The 15,173-nt window shown below is 43.2% G+C and overlaps 1 protein-coding gene across 1 annotated transcript in view; it reads left to right on the top strand.

Moving 5' to 3' along the window:
- Positions 1-4,832: 4,832 nt before the first annotated feature.
- Positions 4,833-15,173, top strand: part of GPR83 (G protein-coupled receptor 83) — a 134,832-nt gene continuing 124,491 nt past the window's right edge. The window contains exon 1 of the mRNA XM_073613015.1: positions 4,833-6,614. Coding sequence (XP_073469116.1) covers positions 6,198-6,614 — 417 coding nt within the window. The 5' untranslated portion in view covers positions 4,833-6,197. The remainder of the gene's footprint in view (positions 6,615-15,173) is intronic.

Here is a 15,173-nt window from a genome sequence, read left to right as displayed (position 1 = left end):
ATCTCACACAGCAACAGTACACTATATTGATCTGGGCAAGTGCCCGTTCACCACAACAGGCCCAGGTGTTTGTAAGGCTCCTTTCCTGATATCTAAGTCCAATCCAAGCTGGCGCCGTCACACCGCACCGCTCCTTCTGATGGCAGATGACTGTAATGGAAGAAACCTCCAGAAATCTTGGGTCCTCCGGTCCATCTGCACGTTGGTCCAGCTGACTGTGCTCTGAAACACCTCAGAGGCTGATCAATTCCGCTCCGCGCCTCACAGTCCGCAGTCTCCCGGTCACACACACAGACCTCACAGCAGGCAGGTATTGAATGGCGTCCCAAGAGGCCGAAATATGGCTGCGCTGTTCCTTTTATGACCGCCAGGGAGCCCGCGATGTCGGCAGCCGAAGCCGATCCATCCTTCGGCTCTCGGCTGCTGCCGCCGCCATCCTCAGTAAGGGAATAAGGAAGTGAAGCCGTGCTGCGCGTCCTCTCAGGTCCCTGCTGTGTTCTGGGACCTGTGTGTCTCCCAGAATACAGCGAGGGAAGAACGGGGTAGGCGCCGGAAGTGGCATAGATCACCGCAAGCTCCGCGGTGATCTTGGCCAGGAAGTGGGAACAAATACCTGTATTAGACAGATATCTGCTCCCTCCTCCCCCTTGAAAGGTGACAAATGTGACACCGGAGGGAGGGAGGAATCCAAAAAGTGGAAGTTCCATTTTTGGGTGGAACTCCACTTTAGCACATGAGTCACTTCCTCATTAAACTACATCTCCCACAATGCTTTGTAACACTGCTTCACAGAAACTTAACAAAGTCTTAATAGCATACAAAGGACACTAGAGGGAGCAAAACTCATTTGTAACCAACACAACTGTAATGCCTATTTTAGCAAAGCATGTCTACGTAAGCATATCTCCCAACTTTTTGCAATAGGAATGAGGGACACCTATTAGCAAAAGTATGTAGGCATAGGAGACACCCCCTCCCGCCACCGCCACCTCTCCCAGGCTCTTGGATTCCATCGTGGAGGGCGACGACAATGAAAAATGGGGTCTAATAGTAAAAATTCCCAGATCTATCCATAAGGAGGACCTGTCACAGCCCATGCTGTCACAAGGGTTGCTGTTCATCCCTTGTGATAGCAATAAAGTTAGTACAAAAAAAATTTGGATAAAATAAATAAATAATCAAAAAATTTAAAGCGCCCCTGTCCCACCGTGCTTACGCGAAAATGCGAACGCATATGCTACTCCTGCATGCATATGTAAACGGTGATCGCACCACACGTGAGATAATGTAGCGAACGTTAGAGCGAGAGAAATAATTCTAGCACCAGACCTCCTGTGCAACTCTAAACTGTTAACCTGTAAAGGCATTTAAAGCGTCTCCTCTGGAGAATTTTAAGCACCATAGTTTGCCACCATTCCATAGGCAGATGCAATTTTAAAGCGTGACGTTAGGTATCTATTTACTCGGTGTAACATCATCTTTCACAATATACAAAAAAATTGGTGCTAACTTTATTGTTTTGTTTTTTTTAATTCATGAAAGTGTTTTTTTTTTCCCCCAAAAAATTGCATTTGAAAAACCGCTGCGCAAATACTGTGCGACATATAAAATTAATAATTAATAATAATTGATGTAAACAACAGTCAGCATAATTCTCATGTTATCAAATATTAAGAGTACAATTCAAATTGTATTGAACAAACCTCCTAATGATAACAGTTTTTTTTTTTCAAAATAAAAAACTTACAATGCACTGTTCCAAATTATTACTCACAGTAATGCCGCGTACACACAGCTGGACTTTCCGACAGAAAAAGTCAGATGGGAGCTTTTGGTCGGACAGTCCGACCATGTGTATGCCCCATTGGACTTTTTTTGTTGGCATTTCCGACGGACTCAGATATAGAACATGTCCTAAAGCTTTCAGTCAGTTTCAAAACACTTTATAGGTTGTAAAGAACTGAAAAGAACATTTTAATATTTTAAACATTTTAACAGGTCACGTTACATTTTAACATAGGACCCCTTATTTAATAGCAGCTTCACAAGTCTTGCATCCATTGAACTTGTGAGTTTTTGGACAGTTTCTGCTTGAATTTGTTTGCAAGATGTCAGAATAGCCTCCCAGAGCTGCTGTTTGGATATAAACTGCCTCCCACCCTCGTAGATCTTTTTCTTGAGGATGCTCAAAACGTTCTCAATAGGATTGAGGTCAGGGGAGGATGGAGGCCACACCATGACTTTCTCTTCTTTTATCCCTATAGCAGCCATTGTTGCAGAGGTATTCTTTGCAGCATGAGATGGTGCTTTGTCATGCATGAAGATGATTTTATTACGGAAAGCATAGTTCTTCCCTCTGTACCAGGGAAGGAAGTGGTCAGTCAGGAACTCCACATAATTTGCAGAGGTCATCTTTACACCTTCTGGGACCCTAAAGGGGCCGACCAGCTCTCTTTCCATGATTCCGGCCCAAAACATGACTCCACCACCGCCTTGCTGACGTTGCAGCCTTGTTGGAACAGGGTGGCCATCCACCAACCATCCACTACTCCATCCATCTGGACCATTCAGGGTTGCACGGCACTCATCAGTGAACAGGACTGTTTGAAAATTAGTCTTCATGTATTTTTCTGCTCAATGCAGCCGTTTCTGCTTGTGAGCATTGGTTAGTGGTGGCCGAATGGAAGGTTTATGCACAGTAGCAAGACTCTGGAGGACTCTACACCTTGATGTCGGTGGGACTCCAGAGGCACCAGCAGCTTCAAATATCTGTTTGCTGCTATGTAATGGTTTTTTAGCAGCTGCTCTCTTGATCCGATGCATGGATCTGGCAGAAATCTTCCTCAATGTGCCTTTATCTGTATGAAACCCGTCTGTGCTCTAAATCAGCCACAAATCTCTTAATGGTGCGATGATCACACTTAAGTTTTCGTGAAATCTAATGTTTTCATACCTCGTCCAAGGCATTGAACCATTTCACTCTTTTCGGCAGCAGAGAGATCCTTTTACTTCCCCATATTGAAAATGGTGCTCTGCCTAATAATGTGGAACACCCTCTTTTTGTAGTTTTTCCTTTAATTGGGCTCACCTGGCAATCTAATTATCACAGGTGTCCGAGATTGTTTTCAGTGATCAAAAGAGCCCTGAGACACAATGCCATCCATGAGTTAAACTGGAAAACAAAATATTTAATCTTTGTGACACTGAAATAGAATTTGCATAATAATTTGGAACAGGGTGTAAATGGCCTACACCTATAGCAAGGGGATTATTCATCTTAAGGGTCGGTTCACACATGGGCAACACGACTTTAACGCGACTTTGTACCGCGACTTCAACGCGGCTTCAGCGCGACTTTGGCACGACTTCGGCAAATTACGAGGCGACTTCAAGTCGCCTCCATGACGGGCGACTTCGCTGGCGGCCCCCCCCCACCGTACCAGGCCGCATGCCCTCAACATGGGGGGTGCTTTGGGGCATGGGGGGCGCAGTGTGACCCCCGAAGTCGGAAGAAGATCCCGGAGCTGCCTAATAAATTATTTTAAATACCTGTGTACTGTGTTTTTTATTGACGCTTTTTTCCCTAGGTGAATGGGTAGGGGTACCATGTACCCCATACCTATTCACATAGGGTGGGGGGCCGGGATCTGGGGGCCCCCTTATTAAAGTGGGCTCCCAGATTCCGATAAGCCTCCCGCCCGCAGACCCCGACAACCAACGGCCAGGGTTGTCGGGAAGAGGCCCTTGTCCTCATCAACATGGGGACAGGGTGCTTTGGTGTGGGGGGAGCGCAGCGGCCTGGTACGGTTCAGGAGGGGGGGGGGGGCGCTCGCTCGTCCCCACCCCCATTCCTGTCCGGCCGGGCTGCGTGCTCGGATAAGGGTCTGGTATGGATTGGGGGGGGACCCCCCACGCCGTTTTTTCGGCGTAGGGGGTTCTCCTCAAGGTCCATACCAGACCCAAGGGCCTGGTATGCCCCTAGAGGGGGAACCCATGCCGGATTTTTATTTAAAATTTGGCGCGGAGTTCCCCTCAAGATCATCTGAGCACAAGTCGCATGCCGAAGTCGGATCATGCGAGACGGCGATCCGACTTTGATCCGACTTCAATGATAGTCAATAGGCTGAAGTCGGATCAAAGTCGGATCAAAGTAGTACAGGGAGTACGCTCTGAAGTCGGAGCGACTTCAGTAGTGTCTATTAAGACGCTAGCGTTAACTCCCATTGAAACTATTTCTGGAGCGACTTGGGGCGACTTCGGATCCCAAGTCGCCCCAGTGTGAACCGAGCCTTAGTCAAAGCTGCACAGTTTGTTTTCATGTACAATCATCCCTTACCCTAGGCAGGTTTTTTGTAAAGGTGAACTATCCTCTTAACCCCTTGGTGCAGGCTGCTGCTGGCTTTTTAGGGGTTTGCTATGCCTGGAGGTGGGGCGGGGCTTATGGCCACATGACCTCTGTGACAGCCAATCACATGATTGGAACTTTCCGTGAGCTGCCGGTCACTGTGCTGGGAGCACGCAATGCGTGCACTCTCGGCGCAGCACTATAGGCGCTAATGCACGCAAATATGCGGCTGATTGGCGCCAAGGCATATTTGCGTGCACTCGGTGCCTAGAGGTTAAAGATTTTAAAGGATTCAACGCACAGATTTATGCAAAATATAAATGTAGAATGTAGAAAAAACAGTAGCTATCACCAACCAAGTAGAGAAGGAGTAAGTGCCAGTTCACACCACATGCAGTCCACTGCATTTTTTTTTTTTTTCTGCAAAAACCCATGGAAAGTAGGTTATATGGTTTACAATGGCATAATTCACACCAGTGCAGTCAGTTCCAGAAAAAAAAAAAAAGTTTTTCCTGCACTAGAACGCTTTAAAACGCATCAAAAACGCACCAGAATGCACTGGAACACATCAAAAATGCGCTGGACCTCAGTAGTGGGAAAAAAAAAAAAACAGGAAGAAAAAAAAAGCGTCTGGAATGCATCCGGAAACACATCAAAAATGCACCAGAATGCGCCAACCACGTTAGAAACGCACATGCAAAAACACATCAGGAACGGATCTGGAGTGCGTTTTTGTTGTGTGAACCAGCCCTTACAAAAGGCAGAGCAATACATATGAGCGAGTTTGACTGCTGGTGCCACCTGTCAAACTCTGCAGCCCAGGTTAATAATGCTGTGGCTGTGGCATGTGTACAGCCCTGTCAAGCATGTTAGCATTCGGGTGGGTGGCTAAGAGATGGTAAAACTACGGCTCAACCGTCTGCGTTTATCACCCTTCCTGTTATATTCTAGATTACATAGAATATTTAAAAAAAAAAAAAAGTAACAAAGAGAGTGGGGATGCCTTACAAATGGCCAGAGCAGGTTTGCAGACTCAGGAGAACCAAATATCTAACTAATAGAGACTCTGCAAGATATAATAAACTATCAGGTTGTTTAAATCTCAAGTGTGTAGTAAAAATCTAATTATCAGTTTTGAGTGGATTGACCCTTTAAAAAAAGAATCTAGTTTTCCTTCCAAAAGGAGTGTCCTGAATTTGCATTGGAGTTATAATATATTAACAGTTCAGATGCAAATTCTGCTTAACTGCTTTATTCTAATCAACCCAATCCCTGTAATGATAAAATCCTAATATTAAACAAAAGAAATATTTCACTCAACAAAAAACAGCACAAAGGTGTCCTTTCCTGCAAGATTTCGATCGGAGCGAGACAAATAATCCATACAAATACAACCCTGACTGTTTTGTTCTTTGTTGACAGACAGCAGGCTAGCGGGGACGTTAAGGGAATGTGCAGACTGGTGTGCGAGGCTCATTCATTTTCCTTAACGCTCTTTGCATTTAGAGATCTCCAAGTAGCAGAGGGCAGGTCTTTAACCAGATAAAGTGATGGGATTCTGGTACGTCACGATGGCAAATAAGCTGCAGCCCAATAAGCAGAGAGCTGGAGATCCATCTATCTGAGAGCTGTGCGTGCATGCATTCGATATAAGTGTGCTGTAAGCGAGAACCAGCAAAGAAAACAGATGCTGCACTGAGCGCTGGGGACATCTGTTGCTATTGTGATTGTCAGTGATGCTGTAGTCATCCTTCGTTCAGTTATGAAGATCAATACCAGGGCGAGCCTGCACAGTTCTGACGCTTCTTCTTCTATGTCTGGAATAACCACTTAATTATCCCATGCCTTTTTCATGCTTTTCATTAAGGGACAGAGCTGGTCAGACATGGTTTCCCATCTCCTCTGGCTAATTTTGCTGGGCTTTTCCAGCATGCAGATGCCATCGGAAAGTTTAAACTTCAACAACAGCCTAAAGGCGTCTATCCAGCTTGCCAACAGCTCCTTGTTCAGTTGGAATAACTACAGTCTGGCCGATTGGCAGAACTTTATAGAGAATAGGCGTTATGGGACGGAATCCCAGAACCCCATGGTGAAAGCCCTTTTAATCGTGGCGTATTCTTTCATCATTGTCTTTTCACTTTTCGGGAATGTCCTGGTGTGTCATGTGGTCATCAAAAACAAAAGGATGCATTCGGCGACCAGTTTGTTCATCGTCAACCTAGCCGTGGCAGATATTTTGATTACACTATTGAACACGCCGTTTACGCTGGTAAGGACTTGTTGCGTTTGTACGCTTAGAGCAGCCTTTTTCAACCAGGGTTCCTCCAGAGGCAAGGAGCATTTTATAAAATAACCACTGACACCAATGATCTTTTGTAGCTATCTCTAAGGGAGATCCTTCCCAATGATGACCATACATGTAAGTAGAATTCTTCCCACTGGCCACAAATGTAAGGTGCATTCTTTCCACTGACCATCACACTAATGTACCGTGAGCCTTAGATATAGTAATTATTAGCAGGGGTTCCCTGAGACTGGAAACTTATTTTAGGGTTAAAGAGGCTGAACCTTTCTCAGCCAGGGTTCCGTGGAAGCCATGGGTTCCCCCTGAGGTTTCCATAGCTCCCAACTGTCCCTGATTTCGAGGGACTGTCCCTGATTTGGAGCAATGTCCCTCTGTCCCTCATTCCTCCTCATTTGTCCCTCATTTTGGTCTGATCTATATAATTGTATATAAAATGTACTTTTTATCTATGAAAAAGTGTTTTCCAGCACTAAACCTTTCATGTGATTTCTAAATTGCTGCATTTGTAAATTCCAAAAGCCAATATAAAGGAATAGTATTTGTAAAAAAAGCACCTGTGGGTTTAACCAATCTTGTTTTTTTGTACAATTCTCCTTTAAGGGGGTGTGGCAAGGGGTGTGTCCTATTTGCTGATAGGTGTCCCTCATTCCCATCTCAAAAATTTGGGAGGTATGGGTTCCTGAGGGTTCCCTGAGCAAGGAGCAATTGATAAATAACCACTGACACAAATGACCTTTTAGCTAGCAGTAAGGGGGATCACAAGCATTTTTTCCACTGACCATCACACAAGTTGCCATGAGCTGTTGATATAGTCATTATTAGCAGAGGTTCCCTAATACTGGAAAGTTATTTTAAGGGTTTCTCCATGTTAAAAAGGTTGAAAAGGCTGGCAGAGATGGTTATTCCACCCAAACCTGAAATATCAGATGTTGGTGGATTGTGGTGGGCTGAGACAACCTATGGTTTCTTACATATCTTATGAGCTCCAGTGCCCCCTACACTCACACGTAGTCTCATTCCTCCTGCTGTATTTTCTGTGATGAAATATCAAGGGAAAAATGCAACAGGCAGTGTGAGACACATAAAAGAACTTGATAACTAAGCTAAGCTGGAGACTGAGATGTGGAAATCTCAAGATAAATTTACACTCAGACGTTATCTGGATCCACCTGTAACTGAAACATCAAATTAAATATTATTTTGGGTGTAATAATCATTTAAAGAACTTGTATGTTTTAAACACAAGCCATGTTCTGTATCAAAGCTAGCAGTTACAAAAAATGTATGAACATTTTACAATAATAGCACACCTAGTAATGCCCCGTACACACGTTGTTCGATGGGAGCTCGTTGTCAGAAATTCCGACCGTGTGTAGGCTCCATCGGACATTTTCCATCGGAATTTCTGTCACACAAAATTTGAGATCTGGATCTCGAATTTTCCGATAACAAAATCCGTTCTTGTAAATTCCGATCGTGTGTACACAATTCCGACACACAAAGTTCCACGCATGCTCTCAATCAAGTACGAGACGGAATCGCTCGTTCTGGTAAAACTAGCGTTTGTAATGGAGATAGCACATTCGTCACCCTGCAAATTTTAAAATCTTTTAATGCAGCGCATTCTCTTCTTCTTTATAATGCTAGAATAATGAAGTTGTTTTGCTGCTGATATTCCCACAGAGTTCTGACAAACTGATTTTGTTATTATTTTTTGTGATCTCATGAATATTTTTTCCGTCAGATCTCCATAATGATGTTTAGAATTTTTGTTTATATATTTTTTTTTATAGTGATCTCCATCATTTTTTCTTTTGTTTTGTGTCAATTTACCACAACACCAATATTACCTTGCATTTTTTAACCTCAAGGAGGTTGGTGTTGGTGTCCCTTGTTAATTTAACATTGTATTTTTGAAATGTATCTGCCTACTCACAAACAAACTGTCCTTTTTGAAGTAAAACACATAGGCAAGTGTTTGTGAAAAATAAATAGCCATTTATTATGGGTTATAATAAAATAAAGAGGAAGGCAACGCTGGAGAAACTGGTGAAATTTGCGAAGCCTTTGTACTCCAGGGCAGACATCAATTATTTTACAGTCAAAATTGGTGGCCTGAGGAGTCCTTATAATAGTGAGCACAATCCGGTCCAGGACTACAAGAGATCAGGAACAGCAGCAGATGACATATCTGTCCCCAGGCTGTGGTCTTACAACAGCCTGCATCTTTTGTCAGACCAGACTGAACCCAGGCCATCACTTTCTTGTCTTCCTTCCACGCTTCCTTCCACGCTTGCTTCCAGGCTGTGGCTCTGGTGTTGTAGTTGTGGCAGGAGGTGGAGGAGGAGGAGGACCATGGTTGAACTCACAAACGTGGCTTTGGTTTGTGAGTTCGCCCCTCAACCCCTTATTTAGGGCTTGTAACATAACTTCCTCACATAAGAGGCATTGGCCCTCCTCTATTTCTTGCATTTTGCAGGCTTCCATGTAGGCATAGTCCTCCTGAATATTAGGGGGGGGTTCTGAGGGCCGCAGTAGCCTTCCGAAATAGGCCAAGTGCTGCCTCCTCCAGGTTACTCCTGTTCCTGGGACTTTTTATTGGAAGGAGGAGGGGAGGGACCTGGGATTCGGGCAGGCTACTGGGCCCGGCCACCTCCTGGCTGCCTCTTACCCCCGCTACCTCCTGGCTGCCACTTACCCCCTCCACCTCCTGGCTGCCACTTTCCACAGCCTCCTTCTGGCTGAGACTTTCCTGTGTATAAAAAAGGGACATAGTTTTAGTTTTTGGTTCATCAATCACACACAATTTTCAGCTCATGACTGTTGCAAATGTTAATAAATAGAAAAGACTATCATTCTGACCCCAGGATTTGCAATTCTTGTCCCAATCATTTGTGGCCACTACTGTCTATTGATATGTAAAACACTTTGTAAAATCAGAAATTACTGATCAAAAACAACATCTAGTTAACATAATTAATTATTTGACTAGAAATATGTTGAACAATGCTATACCTGGCTCAAGCTGGGCTCCTCCACTTCTTCCTGGCTGGAAGGCCCAGGTTGGACATCGGAAGCCTCAGATGGGGTGGAAGGAAGCCTTGAAGGAAGACTGGCGAGTGCTGGCCTGGGTTCAGTCTGGCCTGCCAGAAAATGCAGTTTTTCATAGTACCACAGCCTGGGTACATAAATGTCATCTGCTGCAGCTCCTGATCTCTGGGAATCCTGGACCTTCTTGCACTCCCTATTATAAGTGCTCCTCATGCCACCAATTAGGGCCTTCAAATAGGGGATGTCTGCAGTGGGGATCACCGGCTTCACAAATTCCAGCAATTGATCCAGCGCTGCCTTCCTCTTTGTTTTATGGTTATAAAAGGGGTGGTTTACCTGCCACAGACAGGGCAGCTCCCTGTACATATCAATGAATATGGGGATAAAGTCCTGATCATTCAATAGATCCATTTTCTCTGCAAGACACAACACAAGACAAACTCTAATGTCAGGCTAAACTCTCCTAATCTTGTCCCAATATAGGCCTCAATCTAGAAGCAGTATAGGCCACTGATGCACCAAGTTCTAACGATCGGCGCTTCCGATACTCCTTCCTCCTCTCACAGATCGTACGTACGACGCACGCATGTTATGCTTTATATACTCTGTGCATGCGTAAAACTCCGCCCGCCCCTGACGTTCTTTCTAGTCTATTCCCCGACCCTTGTCTTTCGGCACAGTGGGAGAGCACATGGCAGAGAAAGAGCAAGTGCATGCAGACAGCAGCAGCAACGATGACCTGAAATTGACAGAGCAGGATCAGTAAAGAAAGATCAAGAGAGTTCTTAAAAAAAGTAAGTAGTTGTCGTGTCTTCCTATTATTATTATTACTTGCATGTTGCTCCATGTGCTTTTCTTTACTGTCGTACAGTTTAAAATGACAACTTTCAGGTTCGTGGGCACAGTAATCATTTGTAGTAAACATCGTTCATTCGCCCACTAATCTGATGTTTTTGGCAGATACAGGTTAACTACATTTGTTCAGGAATATTTGTATTAAAAGAAGTTTATGACATTGTTGTCTAGATGGGTTTGTACTAGAATGAAATGCAAACTTGATTCAGTGTAAGGAGAGGACACTCAGCAGCTGTTTACACATCTGGATGCAGGAGCACTAGTATGGGACACCAGAACAAACTTTTTAGGGTGTCCCACACAGGTGCTCCAGTGGATACTAGGGGTGTCTCCATGTGTGAAAACTGTACAAAAAAGGTAAATATTCCAGAAATGGAAAAAAATAATGCCTTCAGCTTGGAACTCTGCCAAAAAGACAATTGTACGACACTTCCAAGCAATATTTCATATTACTATTTCTGGCCTCAAATATCTGTGTGCTAAGTATACCTTTTTTTTATTCACATAGGGGAGAAAAGACTCGGGACATCAGAGGACAGCAGGGATCCCCCCCACCTCCAAAAGAAAAGCAAATCCCCACACCACAGTCAGAAGATGTGGAGGAAGGAGAGGTTTATGAAGTGGGCGAAATAGTGACCACAACAGGTGAGTATCTGAGACCACAGCTTCAGGTAATAGATGTATGCCTGCATATTTATAATACATGTGTGTTTTTTTAATTTTAGGTGATGTGGATGTTGTGGAAGAAGATTTGCATTGCACACGTGCAAGTGCACACGTCCTCATCGGGGAGATCATGGTGTGCAATCGTGATTTACAAAAGATCAAGGAAGACATCAATGATGTGGAACAAAAACTCAAAAACATCACTGATGTTTTAGGCAGAATCTAAAAAAAACCCCAAAATTCTTCTAGTTTGTTTTTATTTTAAAATATTTATTTAAAATATTTTTTAGAAAGCCAAATTTTGAAGATGCACGTAGTGTGTCAACATGTGCTATCTGCCATCACGGCATATCAATGTACCCGTTTGGCGGGTGCAACTTCTTCCTCGCAACTAAAGTAGCTGAGAGGAAGGGGTTGCACCCCCAAAACACGTCCATTGATCCCCCATGATGGGAGCTAGCACATGTTGACATTAGGCATGGGATCAGGAGGGAAATCCCCATTTTGACTCTCAATTTGTGTGCATCTTTAAAATTTGGCTTTCACAGGGGTGACATCACCCCATCTGATGAAGGCAAGATCAACACAGTTTGGACATACTAATATCTGATATTGCCTTCACTTTGTCAAACTTGAACTTTGTAAGTTCCTGAGTTGTGTTGTTTTATGGTTTTAATCATGCCTGTTTTAACACAAAAAAGGCTATTTGTACTGTCAAAAACAAAAATGCTATTACTAAAATATGTTGGTTTGTTCAAAAACCATTTTCTAACACACATGTGAATGGGCACAGAGCAAAAAGTTTTCTACTCAACAATGTGTGGCTTCTTCTTTCAATGCTCAATATCATTTTTTGGACTAAGTTGTTGTTTACACTGAAATGGGGGTTATTTAGTAAAGGCAAATCCACTTTGCACTACTAGTGCAGTTTCAAGTGCATTTTCAAGTGCACTTTTGCAGTGCACTTGTAGTGCAAAGTGGATTTTCCTTTAGTAAATAACTCCCACAGTGCTTTATAATTTGCCACAATCATGCCATTTTCATGACTCTGCAAAATTCATTCATGGTGCTAAAAATGATGTAAATTTTTAACAGTAATGCATTACATACATTAACAAAAAAAACAAGGTGTGTGTGTAGCAGACTCACAACATAATAATAATTCGCTGAAGAAGAGATTGTCACCTCATGTATCAAATAAATAATGTTTGCACTATTGAAGAAAATGTAAAAAAAAAAAAAAAAAGACCATTGGAGAACCTAGAAGACAGCTTAAAAGAAACACAAACAGTAAATCAAAGGAAATATTATTTCAGTTTAAATAAAAAAAAATATTTTAAAAATGTTTATTAAACATTTTCTGGCATATCAATGGCCCCCCACCCGCAAAGTACTCCATATATTTTATATGGACCTCACGTGCGCTTTGGGGGGCAAGCACTGAAAACCAGATACGAACCCACAAGCACAAACTGAAGAGCAGTAACGATCGGAAAAGCACGAGGCTGAAAAGCGTGAATCGTCTCTCACCAAACTTCTACTAACACGAGATTAGCAGAAGGAGCCCAAAGGGTGGCGCACTTGGTATTGAACTTCCCTTTTCTAGTGCCATCGTAAGTGTTGTACGTCACCGCGTTCTTGACGTTCAGAAATTCCGACAAGATTTGTGTGACCGTGTGTATGCAGAACAAGTTTGAGCCAACATCCGTCGGAAAAAAGACATGGATTTTGTTGTCGGAATGTCCGATTGTGTGTGCGGGGCATTGGAGTTAATTTTTTGATCTAAATATATGTGTATTATTTTGTATGCTATTTTCAGCTTTTTCAAGCTAAAAGAAGGCAAAAAATGAACCTGCCAAATACACAACACAATACAACAGAAGGTACTGTGGATTAATGGACAGTTTCTGTATCATAAGAAAATGTTCTTCTGTGCATTAACCACTTCAGCCCCTGATGAATTTACCCCCTTCCTGACCAGAACACTTTTTGCGATTCGGCACTGCGTTGCTTTAACTGACAATTGCGCGGTCCTGCGACGTTGTACCCAAACAAAATTGACATCCTTTTTTTCCCACAAATAGAGCTTTCTTTTGGTGGTATTTGATCACCTCTGTGGTTTTTATTTTTTTGCGCTATAAACAAAAAAAAGTGACAATTTTGAAAAAAAAAAAACGCATTATTTTTTACTTTTTGCTATAATAAATATCCCCCAAAAATATATAAAAAAACTATCTTTTTCCTCAGTTTAGGCCGATATGTATTCTTCTACATATTTTTGGTAAAAAAAAAAAAAAAAAAAATCGCAATAAGCGTATATTGATTGGTTTGTGCAAAAGTTATAGCGTCTACAAAATAGGGGATAGATTTCTAGCATTTTTATTATTATTCTTTTTTTACTAGTAATGGCAGCAATCTGCGATTTTTATCATGACTGTGACATTATGGCGTACACATCGGACAATTTTGACACATTTTTGGGACCATTGGCATTAATACAGCGATCAATGCAATACAATTGCATTGATTACTGTAAAAATGTCACTGGCAGTGAAGGGGTTAACACTAGGCAGCACTAGAGGGGTTAACTGTGCTCCCTGGGAGGTGATTCTAACTGAAGGGGGGGGGGCTGACTGGAGGAAGTGACGGATCGTGGTTCCTAGCTAATAGGAACACACGATGTGTCACTCCTGTCAGAACAGAACAGGGATGTGTCCCTGTTCTGTCTCTCCTGCTCACAGTCGCTTGTCTGCCATGAGCACCGGCACCCCCGCTGTGCAGCGGGCGCGTGCACCTGCTATCCCGGCCCCGCGAGCCGATGTATAGCTACAACGGCATACGCAGGGGGCATACGCAGGGGAGCCAAGCTGCCGCAGTTATACTGCGGCGGTTGGTTGGGAAGCGGTTGAGGGCCCTTCTGATTTTGCATGGTGCAATTGTGACTTGTGGCCACACCAAGTCCCTGCTCCACCATCCTGCTATCCAATGAGAGCACATTAATTGCCAATAACAATGCTCCAATTGGACAGCTGGGTGAAAGCATGTTTTTTTTCCCAAAGTCAGAGCTTTAGTAGATGCTGTAGTTACACAACAAGCCCAAGATTATGGATTCCTCCAGTGTACAGAAGAGTATCTAGTTAAAGTGGACTTTGCAGTTAAATGCAAAAGCTGGTAAATTTGCTTGAGCATTTTCCCCTTTACAGGTCAACTGCTGTTAATATACAATAAAACCTTGGATTGCGAGCATAATTAGTTCCGGAAACATGCTTGTAATCCAAAGCACTTGTATATCAAAGAGAATTTCCCCATAAGAAATAATGGAAACTCAGATGATTCGTTCCACAACTATTTATTCATAGGTCTTTTAGTTTATAGTTTATATAAAAAGATTATAGCAATGTGATAGGTTGTGTAACCATAAAATGTCCATCCACAAATGGCAGCCTCCACAAGGGGATTAGAAGCAAAATCCAGCAGGAGATACAGAGTATAAAAGAGAAGAGAGGCGCCTGGTTACAATTAATGAAGGTCCAACATTTAGCAACTCACATGGTTGATGATTAAAACTGGCACATCTAAGTATGCAGGCATCCGGGGTAAAGCTGTCCACATAGACCGTACTCCGCACCTCCGGCTCTCACCGCTGTCAATCTGCAATCGTGACCGGGAAGACTACCTTGCAGTAGAGCGATTTGAAAGCGAGGCTTGAAGAGCTTGTGGAGCGCAGCGTGGAAGGGATGACGTCAATGGCGGTGTGGAGAATGGTTTACGTGGACAGCTTTACCCGAGATGCCTGCATACTTAGATGTGCCTGTTTTAATCATCAACCATGTGAGTTTCTAAATGTTGTACCTTCATTAAATGTAACCATATTGCCACACTTAGAAGCGCCTCTCTTCTCTTTTATACTCAGTTGTGACTTGACGCTACTTGTATATCAAGACATCGCTT

This window comes from Aquarana catesbeiana, linkage group LG02 (genome assembly GCF_042186555.1).
Source record: "Aquarana catesbeiana isolate 2022-GZ linkage group LG02, ASM4218655v1, whole genome shotgun sequence".
In the NCBI taxonomy this organism is placed as follows: Eukaryota; Metazoa; Chordata; class Amphibia; order Anura; family Ranidae; genus Aquarana; species Aquarana catesbeiana.
The sequence above is the reverse complement of the archived record's forward strand: the minus strand, read 5'-3'. Positions and strand labels throughout refer to the sequence as shown.